Here is a 21,668-nt window from a genome sequence, read left to right as displayed (position 1 = left end):
ACTAACTGGTTTAAAGAAATTTTATTTTTTTTAAGCTGGCTAACTTTAAAAACAAATTAAATAATAGTACAGGTATGGTGCAGCTCTGCAGAGTTGTGCTGCAGACAAGACTCAACTTGAGAAACAGTGTCTCTGTATGTAGTCCTTCCCTCTTCTTCCTCTGATCCATCTCCAGATACGGCCAGAGGGACCTATGCAAAGCACAGATTTTAGATCACATCACCTTATTACACTCAGGATATAAGTCCCAATGCCTTTGCATGGAGTGTGTCTGATCAGCTTGCCTGCCCTTTTGCAACTCTACTCCTGGTGGTGGTCCTCTCCCCTGGGAAACCCCCCTGCCCCACGACCCGCCCCCCCTGCCCCAGCCCCTACTCCTCATCTTGCTGCTTAGGAGACTCCACTCCACCTTCCAGGCCTGGCTAGGACTCCCTCTCCTTCCTTCAGGTGGCCTCTTTGGCCTTCTGGGCTGGGTTAAGTGTCCCACGTGCACACATAGTACTTCAGCATCACCCCGTTACCACACTTACAACTTTCTGTCTGTAACACTTGATTCTCTGCTTGTGTCTGTCTCCACCATAGTGGGAACTTTTCAAGAGAGGGTGGGGATTGTACTGCTTCCATTTTCCTGTCCCCGGCCTCCTGGTATCCGCACAGATGATGTCCAGGAAGTGATCCCCGAAGAGATAATATTCCTCTGGAGGCATCTGTTATGCTCCTCAGCCTCCTCCCATCAGTACCACATCTGCGACTGGTTTAAATGACCCTCCTATTGCAGGAGACGCACAGTCTCATGCTTCCATTCCCTTGTCTGATACATCAGTTCAGTCGCTCAGTTGTGTCCGACTCTTTGCAACCCCATGGACTGCAGCACGCCAGGCTTCCCTGTCCATCACCAACTCCCAGAGTTTACTCAAACTCATGTCCATTGAGTTGGTGATGCCATCCAACCATCTCATCCTCTGTCCTCCACTTCTCCTCCTGCCTTGGATCTTTCCCAGCATCAGGGTCTTTTCAAATGAGTCAGTTCTTTGCATCAGGCGGCCAAAGTATTGGAGTTTCAGCTTCAGCATCAGTCCTTCCAATGAATATTCAGGACTGATTTCCTTTAGGATGGACTGGTTGGATCTCCTTGCAGTCCAAGGGACTCTCAAGAGTCTCCTCCAACAACCACAGTCTGATATGTAATAGGCACAAAATCAATATGGGATGAATGAATAAACACCAAGCCACAAAACCAGAAACAAGAACAGTAAAGGCCAGAGGTTATTAGAAAATCGATGTATTAATAAAAAACATAAGATCTATTATGTAAATCTGAATACCAGCATATTTCATTTGTCCTTAAGTGCTCTCTAAAATGGAAGTTAAAATCCATATCTGTATAGCCAGTGTGAATTTGCTGTGTGACTCAGGGAGCTCAAACCGGGGCTCTGTAGCAACCTAGAGGGGTAGGAAGGCGGGGGAGGGGGAGGGAGGTTCAAGAGGGAGGGGACATACGTGTACCTATGACTGGTTCATGTTGATGCATGGCAGAAACCAATGCGATATTGTCAAGTGATTATCCTTCAATTAAAAATAAATAACTGTTTTAAATGTAAAAAAAAATCTGTATTTGTAAGCTGCTGACAATATCTTTTTTATTTAATTTTTTTCTACTATTCTTGAATTATAAAAATAATACCTGTTTATAGTTTAAAATGAAGGAGATGTAAGCAATACAGAGGGTTTAGAGCACAGAGCTGCTTCCTCCTCCATCCTGTCCCTCCCCCCAAGAGATAACCACTGCTACCAAGTTTCCTCAGATATGCAGATGACACCACCCTTACAGCAGAAAGTGAAGAAGAACTAAAGAGCCTCTTGATGAAAGTGAAAGAGGAGCGTGAAAAAGTTGGCTTAAAGCTCAAGAAAACTAATATCATGGCATCTGGTCCCATCACTTCATGGGAAATAGATGGGGAAACAGTGGAAACAGTGTCAGACTTTATTTTTGGGGGCTCCAAAATCACTGCAGATGGTGACTGCAGCCATGAAATTAAAAGACGCTTACTCCTTGGAAGGAAGGTTATGACCAACCTAGACAGCATATTTAAAAGTACAGACATTACTTTGCCAACAAAGGTCCGTCTAATCAAGGCTATGGTTTTTCCAGTGGTCATGTCTGGATGTGAGATTTGGATGGTGAAGAAAGCTGAGCGCCGCAGAATTGATGCTTTTGAACTGTGGTGTTAGAGAAGACTCTTGAGAGTCCCTTGGACTGCAAGGAGATCCAATCAATCCATCCTAAAGGAGCTCAGTCCTGGGTGTTCATTGGTAGGACTGATGTTGAAGCTGAAACTCCAATACTTTGGCCACCGCATGCGAAGAGTTGACTCATTGGAAAAGACCCTAATGCTAGGAAGGATTGAGGGCAGGAGGAGAAGGGGACGACAGAGGATGAGATGGCTGGATGGCATCACTGACTCGATGGACATGGGTTTGGGTAGACTCCGGGAGTTGGTGATGGACAGGGAGGCCTAGTGTGCTGCGATTCATGGGGTCGCAAAGAGTCGGACACGACTGAGCGACTGAACTGAACTGAACTGAACTGAACCAATTTTCCTATAACTTTCCAGATATTTCCTGTGTATCCACAAGTAATATACATATGATATATTTTCTTATACAGTGGAGTCCATACCATACTGTGTACGGTCCTCCTCAGCTTGCTCAGTTTCACTTACTATAGAGTCTTACACGTTTTCCATGTCAGCATGTATATATCGCCTATATTTTAAAAAATGGCTGTGGTGGGGTCGGTTGAATTGGGAGATGGTGATTGACATATATATATATATATATGTACTATTGATACTATGTATCAGCTTCCCTGGTGACTCAGTCATTAAAGAATCCGCCTGCAATGCAGGAGACCCACCTGAGTGCAGAAGATCTGAGTTCGATCTCTGGTTTGGGAAGATCCCCTGGAGAAGGAAATGGCAATCCACTCCAGTATTCTTGCCTGGGAAATGCCATGGACAGAGGAGCCTGGTGGGCCTACAGTCCATGCAGTCGCAAGAGTCGGACACGACTTGCCTGTGAATTAAGGTGTAATTAAATTCTATGCAAAATGTGAAATTCTTTACTTGAAATAGCACAGTATTAAATGTTTCAATAAAGAATCTCTCTCTCTCTGAAAAAAAAAATGGCTGCAGGTTATTTCTTTGTATTGATGTATGATAACTAGACCTTACCTGCAAGCAATTAGCGTTTTAATCTTCAGTTGTCCACAATTACATTCTGTAATATACATCTCTCTATCTACACACTCTGCACACTTGGTCACGTACAGGCATAGACTAAATCCCCAGAATTGGAGGCGCTGTGAAAAAGTCATGCATAATTCCAATCTGTATAGATCTTACCCAACTTTTTTCCAAAAGGCTGCCCCTGTTGGACTGCTACCAACGGGACATGGGACTACCTAAAGTGCCACCTCCCCAGACAGGAGCATGCTCAGACTTTGCTAGCCTTTAGATGAAAACTAAATCTCATTTTTTTTTTTAATTTGCATTTTAAAAAATCACGAGTGAGGTTTAGTGTCCTTTCAATTGTTTGGCAATGACATTTTTAAGGTCGAGGATAGAGTCATTTTTTTTTTAAGAGAAGGCAGATCTTTGAGGTAGCTTCCCAAGTCTTGGGCTTCAGAGTAGGAAATGAATTTGGGGCTGTGCTCTCATAGGAGACCCCTGGGTTCTGACAGCCCCGTAGGAGTGAAGAGACAGACTGGAAGGTGGATCGGGAATGTCACAGGCCTAGGTACTAGCCCAGGTCCTACTGACCTGCTGGATGAGTTCAGTGGAGTCACTTCTCTCTGGGCCTCTGGGAAAGGACGAGATTGGATGGGTCATCTGGTCCCTTCCAGCTTCAATGTCTCCTGATTCTAACAGCGGTTGCTAAGAATAGTTCTGATCTTAGCTGCCCACAGTTTACAGATGGCAGTCCAAGCTCCTACGCCTGGCATTCAAGTTCCCCAACACAGAGTCACAAATGTATGTCCCAGTTAAGAGCGCCCTGCACCCTGGGCCCCATCACAGAGTCCCCTGAAAGCGTCCGGCAATTTCAGGCCCCTGGTTGCCTGTGCCGTTCCTTCTCTCCACCTCATCTCTTCCTGTCCCTGTTCTTCTTTCAAGGCCAACCTCCAACGTCATCTCCTCCAGGACCCCTTTCCCTCCCATACAAATTGCTCCCCCAGCTCCTCAGCTACCCTTCATTAAACACTCATCAGAAGCATCTCCACCTTTTAGGTAATTCAATTTTGCAAGAGTTTGAGGGGATGATTTCGAGTCCATCAGATCTGGATTCCGAGCTCAGATCTGCCTCCTGTTCTTACCTTAAGCAGTCTACCTCACTGCCAGTCCCCAATTTTCTCATCTGCAAAATGAGGAAAACAGCATCAGGTTTTGAGGAGTTAAAAAAACATAATGCAGTTAAAGAATCTCACTCGATGCCTGGCTCAAAGACCCTGGACAGTCGGCTTCCATCTTCTCTAGAGACCAGCAGGGCCTGAGCCCTGTCCAGTCCCTTCAAGTGCTTGTTTGTTGGCTGTTCAACCTAGCTGTAGCCTGATCAACCATTCACAGGGCTCATCACAGGCAGGCTCATCACATACCCTGGTGAGGCAGCCCCTATTGAAGGGACAGCTGAAGTAGTTGCAAGACAAGGGCACAGCCTCCATGCCTGATTCCCAGGAATCTGTACCAGCCAGTTCACCAGAGCCATTGTGTCTTGCCCTGTTTGCCAGTGCCTCCTGTGAGATGAAATTGATCCACTCTGGACAAACGGGGTGTGGAAAGGAGAGTGTGACATCTCCACCCTTGTCTCCCAGCTCTGTGACTTGGGAAATTATGGAACCCCTGGAGAATACGGGCTAATGACCCCTATTGCCCAGGGCTGATTGGGTTGTTACGTTTCATGATCCACTTCTCCAGGGGATGATCCCAGCCCAGGGATCACACTCACGCTTCCTACATTGGCAGGCGGATTCTTTACCACTGAGCCACCTAGGAAACCCCACCAGATCTTTTAGAACTCAATAAATATTAAATGTTCCATCTCCCCATTTTCCTAACTGTATTATAAACCACTTAAAGAACAGAAGCTATATATCATATTTTTTTAAATCCCTCATCATCTAGTGTGGGGATAAGCATATTGTAGAGGTGCTTCCCTTGTAGCTCAGTCAGTAAAGAGTCTGCCTGCAATGCGGGAGACCTGGGTTAGTTTCTTGGGTCGGGAAGATCCGCTGGAGAAGGAAATGGCAACCCACTCCAGTATTCTTGACTGGAGAATCCCCTGGACAGAGAAGCCTGGCAGGCAACAGTCTATGGGGTTGCAAACAGTAGGACACGACAGAGCAACTAAGCACACACACTCAGAGGATCACCGATTGTTGTTATTCAAGCTGGTAGTGACAGTAACCTTCCGGAGGCGTTTGGTATTCAAAGTGTACCTGAGTCATTTGATTCTTAGAGCAACCCCGTGAGACGCGGTTACGCCCATCTTGTAGATGGAGAAACGAGATCCAGAGAAATTAAACAACATTTTCAAAGTCTCATCACCAGTGAATTTGGGGTATGAAGCCAGGCGTCTTGTTTCCAAATCCCACACTTTCGCCCCAGGCTTTGGTGCTGCTGGTACGTATTTCCGCATGATGCCTGGTGTCTCTCCTGCGCCCCCACCGTAGAGCAGACTGGACACGCGAACAAGGGTGGCAGAGTCGTGGCTGGGGGTTCCTTGTGATGACATCTGTCTTGGGAGATGGCGTTTGCTCGTTCTCTAAGGAAGGAGAAGGAAATGGCAACCCACTCCAGTATTCTTGCTTGGAGAAGCCCATGGACAGAGAAGCCTGGTGGGCTACAGTCTATGGGGTGGCAAAGAGTCAGACACGACTTAGCGACTAAACAAACATAGTTAATTCCCAGGCTTAGAGAACACGCCAACCCTGAAGACTCTCTCCGTGGTTTGGTCTCCATGCCCTCTCTTCTCAAATGTCCTCAGTGGCATCACTTGCTCCTGGAGTCTCTGCCCCTTCCCTGCCTGCCCACCTGTCGGGCCAGGGCAGCTGCAGTCTCAGGTGAGTCTTGTCAAGTACCTGGTACTTGACGCAGATGCATTTCTAATGGAGGCCGAAGAGCCATGTCAAGCTGGGTGTCACCCTCTTTCTGGCAACTTGAACCCAGATAGCTCACATTCTTTTCTCATGGCTTCACTGTAGATCAATCATTCCAGTGAAGGCCCAATAGTTGCAACAGAGCTGTCAGAGAGCTCTCAGCTTAGGAACACTGGCCTTCACCCCCAGGAAACCTCGCTGGCCTGTGACTAACGCTGTGTGAGGTGGAGCCACGATGCTTCCTGTCATTTCATGAAAATGCCCCGATCAGGGGAGCTGGGGGGCCCTGACCCTGCCTGCTGGCTCACATCTGCATATTCTCCTCTTTGAAGAAAAGGGTTCGAGTGGTAACCCTTACCCTCACCTAAGATCCATTTAAAGGTGTTGTCGCATCTCATCAAATTTTTTAAATTTATCTTTTAATTGAAGCTTAATTGCCTTACAAAATTTTGTTGTTTTCTGTCAAACATTGACAAGAATCAGCCATACGTTCAGCATGTCCCCTCCCTCCCGAACCTCTCTCCCATCTCCCTTCCCATCCAACCCTTCTAGATTGTCACAGAGCCCCTGTTTGAGTTCCCTGAGACATACAGCAATTTCCTGTTGGCTATCTATTTTACATACGGTAACGTAAGTTTCCATGTTGCTCTCTCCATACCTCTCACCCTCTCCTCCCCTCTCCTCGTGTCCATAGGTCTGTTCTCTATGTCTGTTTCTCCTTTGCTGCCCTGCAAATGGTTTCATCTGTACCATTTTTCTAGACTGCATATATTTGCATTAGCATAAGATATCTATCTTTCTCTTTCTGACTTACTTCACTCTGAATAATAGGCTCTAGAGTCATTAGCTTTTATTGTAAGAGAAAAATTATCTCACGTATAGGTAGGAAACTGGGAACATGATTAAGTCACTTGCCCAAAGTTGACAGTTCATGAACTCTGTCTTTATGTGTAGATACACTCCCTTCTGTGTATCTTCTCTAAGCCATGACCTTATCCATTCCAGTCTCTGGAATTTTGAGTTAACATCTTTGGTGATAATTAGAGAAAGGAAGATGTAGAGGTTGAAAAGAGAAGAAGGGGGAAAAAAACAGGAGAACTTTGCGACAAGCATCAAGAGAGAAAAAGAAGTAGAAGCAGGTCCTGTAGTTTCATAACTGATGTGCGTTTGGTCTGAAATTATCGTGGGCATCACTATGACTGTATTACTTGGAGATTGGGAAATAGCTGAGGATTACTTACATAGGTATCCTTTAATCCTTTTAATAAAAGTTCCTCAAAGCATCACAAAAAATCCATAAGACTCTACTCTGGGGCCATAGTGGGAATCAGAGGATGGTGACGCTAATTCAGAGACATGAAACCAGGGGGCTGCCGACAAGTAGAGGGAGGACCAGGCAAAGCACCAAAAAAAGCTTCTTAGTTGACATACAATCCTTAGCAAAGCGAAACTGATGTGCAGGCATCTCCTCAAAAATGCGTAGAGGAAAAGTCCTGAAAAGTTTCTGATGAGCTCTGGTGGGAAGTGAAAATCAGCTGTATAAACCTCATTGTCACCAATTAGATGTGTGATATCTCCTAAATATGCTTTTTCTTTCACATGTTACTGTTATCTTTGTCAACTCTGTTCTTCACACAAGTTCTCAAGTGTCATCCCCCAGCCATTACTCACAGTCTGGCCGTCAAATAGCTCAATCTAGAGACCAGGCCACCTTAGCACAAGTGGTATAAATACCCTAACAAGAAACAAATCTCTCTTGAGTTGGGAAGGATGGATCCTGCCAGGAGCTGAGGCGGGGAAAGTGGAGGAGGTGGCATTTGAGCAGGGTCATCACAGAACAATAAACGTCCTCCTGAGACAAGGGAGGAGGTGCCTGAGAGAGAGTATAACGAGGTCAAAGGTGCTGAGTGCGAGGGTCACAGCTCACCCAGGACCCCCTCGCCCTCAATGCAGGGAGCAGGGGCGGGCATGTGGCAGGGCTGGTTGTGAAAGAGCCACAGTCTAATGGACCCAAGGCCAAGCCATCGGCTTGCAGGCAGCAGGAAGCCATCAAAGGGTTTTGAGCCTCAAAGTGTTACTTGATCTACTTTTGGAAAATAACTGTTGGCAGAGAATGAGAAATTGTAAAGGTGAGAGGTTTTGAGACTTTCCTGTAGCTCAAATGATGAAGAATCTGCCTACGATGCAGGAGACCAGGGTTTGATCGCTGGGTCGGGAAGACCCTCTGAAGAAGGGAATGACAATCCACCCCAGTATTCCTGCCTGGAGAATCCCATAGACATAGAACCCCAACGGGCTACTATGTCCATGATGTCACAAAGAGTCGGACAGAACCGAGTAACTAACACACACACAGAAGGGAGGCGATGAGGGCCTGACCTGGGCAGTCACTATGTTCACGGAAGACGGGAAAGAGGCCAGAGGGGTACTTGGTGGTGGAACTGCCAGAGCTGAGTGATGGATGAGATATTGAGGGTGACAATGAGGGGGGACAACTTATAGCTTGTGGTTAGTTGAATGGAGATAGTGATTGAGAGATGAGGAGCAGAGAGTACAGGCAGGGTTGGGGTGGAGGTTTGGAGTGAGTGTCCGTGAGGGTACACTCCACTCATGCAGGCTAATGTTGTCTCTTTCTAGGTAGCAGTGGGGTTCCTTAGATTCCACACTGACATCACCAGGTCTTTGAGACACAGTGCTGCAAGCTGGCAAAGCCTACAGACTCTGGAGCTAGGCTACCTAGGATCAGAACGTCTCAACTTCCTTATTTGTAAGATAATCATAGCACCATGTCATCTGAGATGAGATGAAAGGATCAAAAAAGGTGATTTGTGTCAAGTGCTGAGAACAGTGCCTGGCACACTGTGAGCACCATATAGTTACTGGGTGAGGCCACAAGTATACTTGGGCAAAAGCTATGTCCATTTTCCCCCCTTCTGTCTTAAAAGTACTTCAGTTTGATTCACAACCAATGTCTGGAAGGCAGACAACTAAGTTCATTCATTAAGTGGTGATCATTGCACTGTGGTAAACTGATAAGAAGGCAGGATGCTTTTTGTAATTTCCCTTTTTTAAAAAACATCATTACTTTCATCGAAGATATTAAACAAATATTGGAGGTAGGGTTCTGTATGGAGCCAAGAGAAATGGCCCCCAGCCTCAAAGGACAATAAAGCCTAGTCAGGACAACAGGACACATGCAGAATCAGGTGACAATAAATGCCAAACATAGGAGGTGCTGTGGGTTTAGAGGTATCAAAAGAAAGTAGTTCCTCTTGACGCCTTTTCAGACAGAGGGAAGATGAAGAAGGTTGAGGTCAGGGAGGTGGGAGGCAGGCGGTGGGGGATAGTCCCTACCCTCTGTGCCTGGGGATAGGTGGTGGGGTGCCAGGTGATGAAATGCAGACTCTGAGGCCAACCCCCCCAATTCTGATCATCAGGCAGTGGTGAGGAGGGGGCAGGCAGGGGAGCCCCCGGTCTGCACGAGCCCTGGTGTGAGCAGATTCGGATCCCTGGGCTGTGCTTTGAGAAAGAAAGTGTGTCTGGATGGGCGTGGAGAGGGCTTGGCAGGAACACACTGGGTTTCGGGTGGCTGGGTGGGGGGTGGGAGAGGAGGTCCCCGCCTTTGGGCCCCAGTAGGGTGACTGCTTAGGGCACCTGGGACCCCAAGCCGAGACCTTTCCAGGGAGACTGTTAATTCTGGTGTGAATTTCTAAGGAGGGAAAGGTGAAAATAAGTAAACACATTTTATAATATTTTTCTGACCCTTTCACATGGTAAAGAACACATTTTTCCCACTTTAATCTTGGGAGTTTCAAAATTCAGAGACCACTGTTTTCATTTTAGGTAATGTTTAACTTAATCACTTCATCTGAATTAATGTGGACAACAATGGTGACACAAAGATAATTCATTTAAGTGGTATTCTAACTTAAAAATTTCTTTGGGAATATCTGTGAGTCACGCTGTTCAACTCAAATATCCATAAAACGTGTACTAATTGTTCCAGAAGGAAATCATTGTTGCAGAGGGCAAAAGGCCAAGTGAGCTGAAATAGCAGGTTCTTAATTTATAGTCAATAAAAGGACTCTTTTGTAAGTTCTTCTCAAGTCATAGCGTATTATCAGGCAAGTCTGGCACTAAAGTCACTTCATGCTTAAATACTTCTTAAGGGCCCCAAACAAGGGAGCTCCGTGAAACAGTCTGTGAGACTTGATACTGAATTCACTCAGCTTTCAAGATTGCAGAGGCATTTTAAATTTTACAAAGTTACCAGCAAAAAAAAGTTACCAGCTACATACTCAAGATAAAAATATACATTTTAAAAAACACTTTTAACTACCTGCAGTATATAATGGGGGCTTCCCTTGAGGCTCAGGTGATACAGAATCTGCCTGCAATGCTAGAGACCTGGGTTCGATCCCTGGGTTGGGAAGAACCCTCAGGGCTGCCCCTTTCAGTATTCTTGCCTGGAGAATCCCATGGACAGAGAAGCCTGGCAGGCTACAGTCCACAGGGTCAAAGAGTCGGACACGACTGAGTGACTAACACAATAATACATAATAACTTGCAGAACTTTTTATAGCTGCCACACTTTGGAGATTCTGCTCGAGGTTTTCTTTGAGACTCAGAAATAATGGTCCTTCTTTCCTTCTGAGCAGTATAGCTTCCTGTGTAAATCCAGGATTGAATTAGTACTGCTTTTCATTTTTTTTATTTCCTTAGGTGGCTTTGTGCCAATACGGGGAAGGGGGTGTACCCAAAGAGATAACAAAGAACTACAGATACTCTGTCCGTCAGTGCTAGGCCTCCTTCCTTTGGGCTATAGAAGTGCCACTTTGGAGTGTCAGTGACAGGTCTGCTGCTTTTAGGCCAGAGGGAAAAGCCATGCTTCAGTGGGATAAGGCACCCATGGCTTCCCATTGCGTGGCTCCCCGCTGTGAGCCATCATTACGTCCCCATGACAATGATAATTGATCTGTTGCAAGAGTAGCCACGGCTGGCAGAAGGAGACATTCCTGTTGCTTTTAAGTCTAACAGAATCTCAAACTGCCTAAAGAAACCTGCATTTATTTTTGGCGGGGGGAGGATTGAAAAAAAAAAAGAAACAAGAACCAGAACTAACAAAACTATGTTCAAAACGTATGAGCTCTCCCTGGAGACTAATAAACCGTTTGGGCCAATGTTCTGTATTCTGGTAGGAACACATGCTCATTGTACTTTCACCAGATTTAAATTTTTAAAGAAACACGTTTAACAAGTTTAAAGTTTTTACTTTAGTCAGTTCAGTTGCTCAGTCATGTCCAACTCTTTGCGACTCCAAGGACTGCAGCACGCCAGGCCTCCCTGTCCATCACCAACTCCCGGAGTTTACTCAAACTCATGTCCATTGAGTTGGTGATGCCATCCAAACATCTTATCCTCTGTCATCTCCTTCTCCTCCTGCCTTCAATCTTTCCCAGCATCAGGGTCTTTTCAAAGGAGTCAGCTCTTGGCATCAGGTGGCCAAAGGATTGGAGTTTCAGCTTCAGCATCAGTCCCTCCAATGAATATTCAGGACTGATTTCCTTTAGGATGGACTGGTTGGATCTCCTTGCAGTCCAAGGGACTCTCAAGAGTCTTCTCCAACACCACAGTTCAAAAGCACCAATTCTTCAGCACTCAGCTTTCTTTACAGTCCAACTCTCACGTCCAAACATGACTACCAGAAAAACTATAGCCTTGACTAGATGGATCTTTGTTGGCAAAGTAATGTCTCTGCTTTTTAATATGCTGTCTAGATTGGTCATAACTTTCCTTCCAAGGAGCAAGTATCTTTTAATATCATGGCTGCAATCACCATCTGCAGTGATTTTGGAGCCCCCCAAAGATAAAGTCTGTCACTGTTGCCACCAGATGCCATCATCTTAGTTTTCTGAATGTTGAGTTTTAAGCTGACATTTTCCACTCTCCTCTTTCATTTTCATCAAGAGACTCTTTAGTTCTTCTTCACTTTATGCCATAAGGGTGATGTCATCTGCATATCGGAGGTTATTGATATTTCTCCCGGCAATCTTGATTCCAGCCTGTGCTTCATCCAGCCCAGTGTTTCTCATGATGTACTCTGCATATAAGTTAAATAAGCAGGTCACAATATACAGCCTTGACGTATTCCTTTCCCAATTTGGAACCAGTCTGTTGTTCCTTGTCCAGTTCTAACTGTTGCTTCCTGACCTGCATATAGATTTCTTAGTCTACTACGAGCAAAACTTTGTTGTTATAGTTATAGCAGATAGATTTATCTAGATATATTAAATGAGAAATATTATATTAAAGTGTTCAGTAAGTAGATAGGCAGATGCACATTTAATACATGTTACACAGCTGTGCTTGCCACGATGTTTTGATGATCTGACAACTAAAAACATGAAATTTTTAGCATTTTCAGCACATGTGTGCTCTATTTTGCACGACCATCAGCTTAGATTGATCATTCAAAGACATAAAATGATTTCAGGACTCTTTTTTTCCCTTTTCTGGTACATTCTATTTTCATCTCCTAGAAGTCTCTGATTTCACACTATTACAATAGTGTCCAGATCTGAGACCATGTGAAATCCTACTTGGTTCTATCATACTTCCCTTTAGGTGTATGTGTTCAGTTGCTCAGTCATGTCTGACTCTTGCGATCCCATAGGCTGTAGCCTGGCAGGCTCCTCTGTCCATGAGATTCTGCAGGCAAGAATACTGGAGTGGGTTGCCATTTCCTTATCCAGGGGATCTTCCCAACCCAAGAAACAAACCCAGGTCTCCTGCATTGCAAGCAGACTCTTTACCAACTGAGCCACGAGTGAGCTACCATGAGCTACAACTGAGCTACCACCTAAATTGTAAAATTGCCTCACTGCAGTGCTGATTTAATTAAAAAACTAATTAAGATTTGTTCATAATAGAGTCCATCCAAATCAACAAGTATAAGTCACTCTAGTGGCAAAATAATTTATCACTTCGGTAATCAGTTTGAAAAAATTTGATTCCTGAGGGGCAGCCTCCTCCACCCAGTGGTGTGGGTCTCTTCCCCCTCTATGCTCCTATTGGGCGCTGTTTGTACATCCATTGTGGCACTGTGCCTGCTTCTGCCTTATTTCCTAATCATGTCTCTTAGTCGTTTAGAAATAGCTGAGGCAAGTGTTTAGGCAGAGAAGGCTTGAGGAGACCACCTACAGGGCGCTCCGTGTCAACACAGGTGGGGTGACACCAGTAGAGAAGAAATGGCTGCCCAGTCACTAAGGTCCCCCGAGGGTTGAAGGGCTCCAGAATTGCCTCCCTGCTCCGGGCAAGGATATGGAGGGCGGCAGGTGGAGCTGAGCGCTGTGTGGATGGCCCTGAGGCCAGGGGTTGTCACTGTATTTATCAGAATCACCCTGGAGGGCTTGTTAGCAAATTCAGCTCTTTACTCCGCTCAAGTGCCATAGCACTTCAGATCATGGTTTGATTCCATAAAGCTCATATACAAATAATTTTCCAGTTCAGGTCTTTGGAAGGCAATTTTTTAAGTCATAGAAAGATGTGTTTCTTATATAGTCCCCCCAGCCTCTTGCCCCACTCCCTAGCAGGTGTTGTGACTTGTTTCAAAAGTTTGTTTCTTTTTATAGCTAAGTAGTATTCCCTTGTATGGATATACCACATCCATTCACCTGTTGATGGCCATTTGGGCTGTTTATCTGTTAGTGATCTCAGATAAAGTTGCTGTGAATATTTGTGTATAAGTCTTTGTGCGGAAAGATGCTTTTATTTTTCCTGGGTGGACACCAAGTAGGGTGTCCTGTGCCTAAAATGATCTCCACCTGGATGGCCACAAGGCCTGCCCCCTTGACTGGATTTCACAAGTTGGTTTCAGCTCAAATATCACTTCCCAGATGGTCCTTCTCATTTACTTTGTACTAAAGGGCCCACCTGATCACACACCCCCTACCTTACTTTTTCCTCATTGCACTTCATTGATCCCAATATTATTTATTTGTATACTATCTGTCCCTGCCTTGTTCAGTACTGTACCTCCAGGATCTAGCCTGTGTCTGGAACACAGAAGTTGCTCAGTAAGTATTTATTGCACAAATAAATGAACAAATAAATGAATCAGAATGCCTTTTTCCAATATCCAGGTATTAGACACCTGTATAATCTTTGCCTACCTAATATGTGGGAAACATCTCTGTAAGTTGCATTTAATATGAGTGACATTGACTACCCCACTTTTAGCTTGGCCTTTGTATTTTGTTTTTTTCAGAAAGCTATCTTTTCATATCCCTTGTTCAGCTATCTTTTTCCTATTGCTTTGCAAGCACTATTGATATATTAAAGGACTTACCCCTTTGTTCATTGTACACTATAATGATATTTTCCCAGCTTTTCAGTTGCCTTATTAATCTTTTCCTTTTGCTTTCTGGTTTTGAGACATCTTAGAAAGTCCTTCCCCATTCCAAGATCATCACAGCATTCACATTTGTTTTCTTCTAAGACTTTATACATATATATATAAAAGATTATAATGTTTAGATCTTTGATCCATCTGGGATTTACTTCGGGGTGCAAAGAGTAAGTAAGTGATCTAGTTTAAAAAGAAAATTTAGCTTTAAAATACAATGAAGCAACTTCCCTGCTGGTCCAATGGTTAAGACTCTGAGCTTCCAATTCGGGGGCCCAGGTTCCATCCCTGTTTGGGGAACTAGATCCCACACGCCACAATGAAGAGTTCGAATGCCACAACTAAAGATCCCACGTGTGCAACTAAGACCTGGTGCGGCCAAATAAATAAATAAATATTTTTTAAAAATACAATGAATACAAACTTCTAGATGCCATTTACTTAACATTTTAACAATGAGAACATTCATAGTTTAAAAAGAAATTCAAATAAATTTCACCTGTTTTCCAACCCACATTTTTGTTTGATATAGGTATTTGTATGTATATATATGTATGCAGTAAATAAAACTCTATTTTTCACCATTCTCTAGAATTTTACATTACAATGACATTACTTTCATTATTAAAATATTTTCCCCAGCAAGTTTCCACTTCATTTCTTTCAGTATTTTCTTGCTTTCCTGGATCTTGAAGATTTCTTGTTTGTTTTATTATATTTTGCTTTAAAAAGTCTCTTTTCTATTAAGCTCACTTCTTCGTGGAGAAAGGAAGTCTTTATTCTCAGCAAGAAGGAGAAGAGATTTAGTATAAACTGGTAACTCAGAGAAAAATTGGATTCTTCGTAGGTTGTCACATGCTTACAATGGCTAGAAGGGGAAGAAAAAAGAAGACACCATGTTTAAAGGGTCATTTAGAAAGGTATGTACTGGTCCCTTGAATATCCCCCAAGTAACCTAAAGACTGTATATGGTTAGGCCTAAGATAGTACTCTGAGCTGGAAGGAAACGAAACAATCTGGAAGGAATCCTACATTTTATAAAGGAAAAAAATGTTAGCACTGTCTGTGGCCATCAGGCGTGGGACATAGGTGGTCCACAGCCAGTTCTCACAGCTCCTCCTCCACTCCAGGTGGGCCCCCCTCTTACCATGGTCAAGGTCAACAAAAGCACACAGGAAGAGACTCTGGACATACTGAAAACACACAAACAAAATAATCCCCAGCTCCCAACCAAAATAAGATACCAGGCTTAATAATGTGTGTTGCAATTCTGTATGTATTATAGAAGGAAGAGTTAACAAAGCAATTTTGCTTATTTTAAAGTAGTAAGTAGAACCTGAATCTGATCAAATCTCTAAAACACTAATGAAAACTGCTAAGTAACTCTGCCAATCTCTACCTACACCAGGGTGGAAGCAGGGGGAAAGGGGAACACGTTAAAAGGTGTCACGGGCTGTAATCAGCAAAATCTAGACTACAGGAAATTGTACAGGACACATGACCTGGATTACTCAGTAAATAAACTGCAAGGGGGAAATAAAAGAGATAAAGGGGGAATTTATGAACTAAAGCATTTAAGGGCTATCTCTACCACCGGCAATGTAAGGACTTCATGTGGATTCTGAGTTATTTAAAAACTTACTGTTGACAATCAGGAAAATCTAGACATTGACTACATGTTTGATGAGATTAAGGAATTACTATTAGTTTTTAATGTCAGATTAATGGTCTTATGGCTTTAAGAAAATTATGATGTTTGAGACTTGCTTCCAAATAATCTGGGAGTAGAGGAGTAAAGCAGTGAGCTGGCTGGGGCATGGGGAAAACAAGTCTAGCCACGTGGAAAGTTGTTAATGTGGGGGTGACTATGGGTAGGGGGCGTTAATTATACTGTGCTCTCTACCTTTGAATATACTTGACGTTTTCCATAATAAATAGTTTAAAAACAAGTGAACAATATATAAATGGTATAAACATTTTGACAATGATTTATGTAACAAATATGGCCCTAAATTCCTGAAAGAATGTTTGTATTTGCACCATAGAGCTCAGACACCCATCAGTTGTGACTACAGATAACTAGTCTTGGTTCCTTCATCTGCAAAACAGGAAAAAAAATAACCACCTCATAAGATGGAAAAGAGGATTGAATGAGAATATATATTAAGCATTTATCCAATAGGTGGCACAAAATAAGGGCTCAAAAATGTTCACTTTCCCTATACTCCTTTAAAAATGATTTTTAAATTTTCCCTTAAAATCTTAAGCCTATTTTAATAATATACAAAAAAGCCAATACCCTACTATGTTCACTAGTAGGAAATTTAAAAGCCTCAACTGCTTGTGCATTGATTGGTTTAATGGAAATAGAATATAAGCCATTTATATGAATTCTCACAAATATGGTGCCCTCTTTTCTTCTTTTCTAATTTTTAATTTTAGCTCTATGAAGAGATTCTTTCAGACAAAATGTTATCACAAAAAGGATAAAAATATTGTTTCCCTTGCCTAGGGACCATAAAGAAAGCTTTATTTCTACAACAAAAAGATAAGAAAAGGTGTACAGTAGGACTTTTTATTTCTAAGTTGAATCAACAACAGTATCTTTTAAGGATTACATCCCTTATCATAAACTCAGAAAATTTAAATTTTCCTAAAGTTTTAAGTGATAAAACCAAATATAACATACAACCATTTAAATTCATCCAGATTGTTAGGTCCGCCTCAGACAAGAAGGATAAACACCCTCATGATCTGAAGGGCTCTCACAGCCTTTCTCTGCTTAGTTCTCAAGGCCTGAGTGTTCTCAAAATTATTTCGCAGTACAATGCTTGTCTCTTCTGAACCCTCAAAACTGAGTCCTCCTGCGTAACAAAATTCTCCATATAGCTGAAGATCTGCTCTCTTAAGCATCAAAACATTTCATTTTAATCATTTTGGATAGACATCTTTTAAAATTTAGTTATACATTATTTGGTTATTATTAATCAGAGAACATTCAGCCTATTTTCAAAAGCCTTTACAATTATACGGTGACAAGTTGTCCACTTTTATTGTGGAAATACTAGAATATACAGGTAAGAAAAACAAACCCAAAGAGAATGCACATAATTTGGGGACATGCTAAAGCAGAGACATGGACAAGTTTATTTAGTTCTGTGGAGCTACTGTGTGTCATGAACAAACTTCGGACCACTGTAATTTGAGTTCTTTTGTCTGCTTCTGCTGCTGGTTCCTCTATTGTTTGTCAAATGAGTACCACTTATATTTGCTGTCAAGACATTCAGCAGCAGACACCTCTCAGTCTCCCACCTACTCTGCATTTTCTGATGGCGAGGAATCTGGAAATCAAACAACTCAGCCTGATGGACACATACCTCCCGGCAGAGTGAAGGACTAAAGGGCCTCCTGAGAAGAGTGTATATGCATTAGTTATGGACTCAGTGGCCATTTTATTGGTTAGCTGGACCCTTTTTTGCTTACTATGTGGTTCTAGGCTATGGTCTAAATAGGCAGGGTAATTTGACAGATGATTTTGGTACATAAAACCATGGTGATAACCATGCTTGATGCATGGAGTGTATTGCTTAGCCTTATTACTCACGCAGAGAAAAAAATCTTGGTTGTTTTATCTCTGATTATACCAAGGTCTATTTGTAACTAACTGTCTTACGTTACAGGATTACACCCATGAAGAACATCCAAAAATGCACTGATCGTACCATGTGAAGAGCACAAAGGTGTAGGTTCCCCACTAACCCCCGAGGACCGACTCTGCAGGCAGACAAGGCAGACGGTACTAACACAACAGGTCCTACCTTCCTGTCCCATATGTGGGTCTTGATTATAAGCTCACCATCTTCTAAAGTCCAACCAATAACCCATCTGGCTCTCATTATGACCAACTCCTTTAAATCATAGGTGGCCTTTTTTTTTTTTTTTAATGAGAAAAGACTACTACTTCAGGCCAAACTAGAGGTTTCAGGGTGGTTTTTATCCCATGATTTCTAAGAGCATCGCATACCTTTTACAGAACTTCTGAGTACTCAGCCAGTAGAGGGAATTCTTGGTTGTCAGGGACTGGCCTTTCTGCTGCAGGACTCCCTGGAGGCTATGCCCATGGAAACAAGGCCTCTCGCTGTCCTCTTCAGTCCAGTTGAACTGAAAACTTGAAGGCTTTTTTTCAGTGTTTGGTGCTGAATCCGCCAGTGTGCTAAACTGTTTCTGTAGATTCACCACCATTTCTGGAAATGAAAGGAAAAGAAATGAAATAAAAACTCACGTTAAATGACAAATAAAGTCTGTAGTTTACTTGATAGTAATGTACCAACGTTGGTTTTGTAGTTTTGACAAATGCTCCATGGTGATGTAAGAGCATAACTAGGGGACACTGACACTGGAAGAGGGGCGGCGAGGAACAACTTGAAAAGGCTAAATAGGTAAATTTTATGTTATGTACATTTTACCACACACACAAACAAATCAACCTAAAAAGACAGTTCTCCAAATAAAGAGTTCTGAAAGTGTAGATATATAGCATTTAAGATTTTGGTGAGAACTTAAGTTCTATTTGAATATTGCAATGTTCCTGAAATAGACTTCCACGGACATTTCTTACAGAGAAGGAGGTTTCTCTGTATGTGCAATGGGACACTTGTTAAACAACTGAGAAAAGGACTTATGTGTTCACTTTTCAATTTAAAACACTTAGCTTTTCTACAGCTGGGCTTTACTTGGTGTTAACGAGAAGAAACCCCACTCACCTCTTCTTTTATACACCACCGGCCTGTCAATGGCTGAGTAGTAGAGTGGCTTTTCACCTTTCCACAGAAACCTGCCAAGGTAGAGATGCATTTGGAGCAGGATGGAGATGAAATGGGCCTCAACACACTTCAGAGAAGTTTCTCAATGGCAGTATCTGAAATTCCCGATACTCATACAATAGCTCTGGCTTACACTGACCTGCTGACACACGTCTCTAAAGCACTCATGAGCTGGAGGTAAGCGAGTGGCACTGCAGGAGGCAGGAAGTCAGTGGAAGGAGAAGTTCCGCCCCAAACCTCCCAGATGCCATAAGATCACAAAGAAATGATTGATTATACCGTCATCATAAAATTCCCATGCCACATGTTCTCATAAAGTGAGGCCACCTAAGAAAAAAACTGTTCCTCCTTGTCTTTGGTCAAAGACCCTTCTGCTGCAGATAAAAGAGTGTACTTCTGACTCTGATAACACAGTAAGTGCCTGCCTTCTAATGCAGAGGTGTAATCACTGTGAAGCGGTTATGGTTTTCCTGAAAATCATGTGTGAACTAAATCATACCACATTTAAATATTCAGAGAGCTTGTCATTTGTGACTCTTTCAAATATCTTTTTGTTATTTATTTATCAAATAATAAAAGTGACAATATATTCAAGGTAAAAAAATCTCTTAATAATAAAGAAGTTCCCTAAACAGTTTAATCCCACTCTCTAGTTAAATTCACTATTAAAAATGCCTTGTGACTACCTCATCTAGATAGATTTTCTTCTGCATTTATAGTAAACGCCCACACAGGTGGCAATTATGCTGCAGTCAAGGAGGTGCTATTACTTCCTTGAGGTCATATGCCCAGAAGATGGGAAAGGTAGGCCACCAAAAATGATTAACACTCATCAGACAGTCCTTCTTTAAACATTTACTTTACTTTCTTTACCTCTTTTCAAAACTACAAAAAATAAGAGGCCCACCACAAAGTCTTAATATTTTCTCCAGGAAGCCACAAGGTCCTATATGCTCTGTCTGTCCAGTCTTCCCACGGGATCTGGTTCCCCACTGCTGTATATGAAGGTATAATTTACATGTAGTAAAACTGATCCTGTTCAGTGTATAGCTGCACTAGTTTAGATCAACACTTACAGTTGTGTAATTACCACCATGATTAGTCCACGGAACAGTTCCACTCTCCCAAATCTCCCATGCCTCTTGAAGGTCAACTCCTCCCCTGACCCTGAGCTAAACTTGGTCTCAACCACCAAGCTGTTTCTCTATTCTTATAGCTTAGCCTTTTCCAGAAAGTCATATAAATGAAATTAGACCGTATGCAACCTTTTGAGTCTTTCATTAGCATAATGTAGTTATGATTCATTTATATTTCTGGATGTATCAGAAGTTTGTTCCTTTCTAGTACTGAAGAGTATTTCATTTTACAGATATGCTAGTTTGTTTATCCATAACCACCTGAAGGGCATCTGGATTGTTGCCAGTTTTTGGCCACAAGGTTTCATTCGTTTACTTGTGAATGAAGTATACAGAGCTCTATATATTCATATATAGGTTTCTGTGTGAACTTCTGGCCCATTTAAAAAACTGAGTTGTTTTTCTTATTATATGAAAATTCTTCATATATTCTGGATACAAACCTTCTATCAGATATGTGATTTGAACATATTTTCTCCTAGCCTGTAGCTTCTCTTAACAGTGTTTTTAGAAGAGAAGTTCTTTCTTTTGATGAAGTATAACTTATCTTTTTTTTCCTTTTATGGATCATGCCTTTGGTATCATATCTGAGGAAGTTTTTGCCTAACCTAAAAGGCTGCAAACTTCCAGATGTTCAAGCTGATTTTAGAAAAGGCAGAGGAACTAGAGATCAAATTGCCAACATCTGCTGGATCATTGAAAAAGCAAGAGAGTTCCACAAAAACATCTATTTCTGCTTTATTGACTATGCCAAAGCCTTTGTGTGGATCACAATAGACTGTGGAAAATTCTGAAAGAGATGGGAATACCAGACCACCTGACCTGCATCTTGAGAAAGCTGTATGCAGGTCTGGAAGCAACAGTTAGAACTGGACATGGAACAACAGACTGGTTCCAAATAGGAAAAGGAGTACGTCAAGGCTGTATATGGTCACCCTGCTTATTTAACTTATATGCAGAGTAGATCATGAGAAACGCTGGGCTGGAGAAAGCACAAGCTGGAATCAAGATTGCCGGGAGAAATATCAATAATCTCAGATATGCAGATGACACCACCCTTATGGCAGAAAGTGAAGAAGAACTAAAGAGCCTCTCGATGAAAGTGAAAGAGGAGCGTGAAAAAGTTGGCTTAAAGCTCAACATTCAGGAAACTA

General features: G+C 42.6%; 1 protein-coding gene and 1 long non-coding RNA gene across 3 annotated transcripts in view; one reads left to right on the top strand and one right to left on the bottom strand.

Annotated features, from left to right (window-relative positions):
- The first annotated feature begins 8,476 nt into the window (after nt 1-8,476).
- LOC145547281 (uncharacterized) lies at nt 8,477-18,854 on the top strand. Of its 2 annotated transcripts, none has more exons than XR_014083695.1 (4): nt 8,477-8,576; nt 8,789-8,918; nt 15,403-15,475; nt 18,236-18,854. It is a non-coding gene; the product is annotated as an uncharacterized LOC145547281 (long non-coding RNA). The 2 variants fall into 2 exon arrangements; XR_014083696.1 differs by having other exon boundaries at nt 8,789-9,357.
- Nucleotides 14,975-21,668, bottom strand: part of TAF1B (TATA-box binding protein associated factor, RNA polymerase I subunit B) — a 54,525-nt gene continuing 47,831 nt past the window's right edge. Inside the window, exons 13-15 of the mRNA XM_081596464.1 lie at nt 19,319-19,389; nt 18,580-18,799; nt 14,975-15,423 (exon numbers count right to left, since the gene is read on the bottom strand). Of these exons, the coding sequence (XP_081452590.1) occupies nt 15,219-15,423; nt 18,580-18,799; nt 19,319-19,389 (496 nt within the window). The 3' untranslated portion in view covers nt 14,975-15,218. The remainder of the gene's footprint in view (nt 15,424-18,579; nt 18,800-19,318; nt 19,390-21,668) is intronic.

Source organism: Giraffa tippelskirchi, chromosome 4 (genome assembly GCF_054371585.1).
Source record: "Giraffa tippelskirchi isolate mGirTip1 chromosome 4, T2T-mGirTip1v1.2.pri, whole genome shotgun sequence".
NCBI classification, from domain to species: Eukaryota; Metazoa; Chordata; class Mammalia; order Artiodactyla; family Giraffidae; genus Giraffa; species Giraffa tippelskirchi.
Note: the sequence above shows the minus strand (reverse complement) of the source record. Positions and strands in the feature narration are given on the sequence as shown.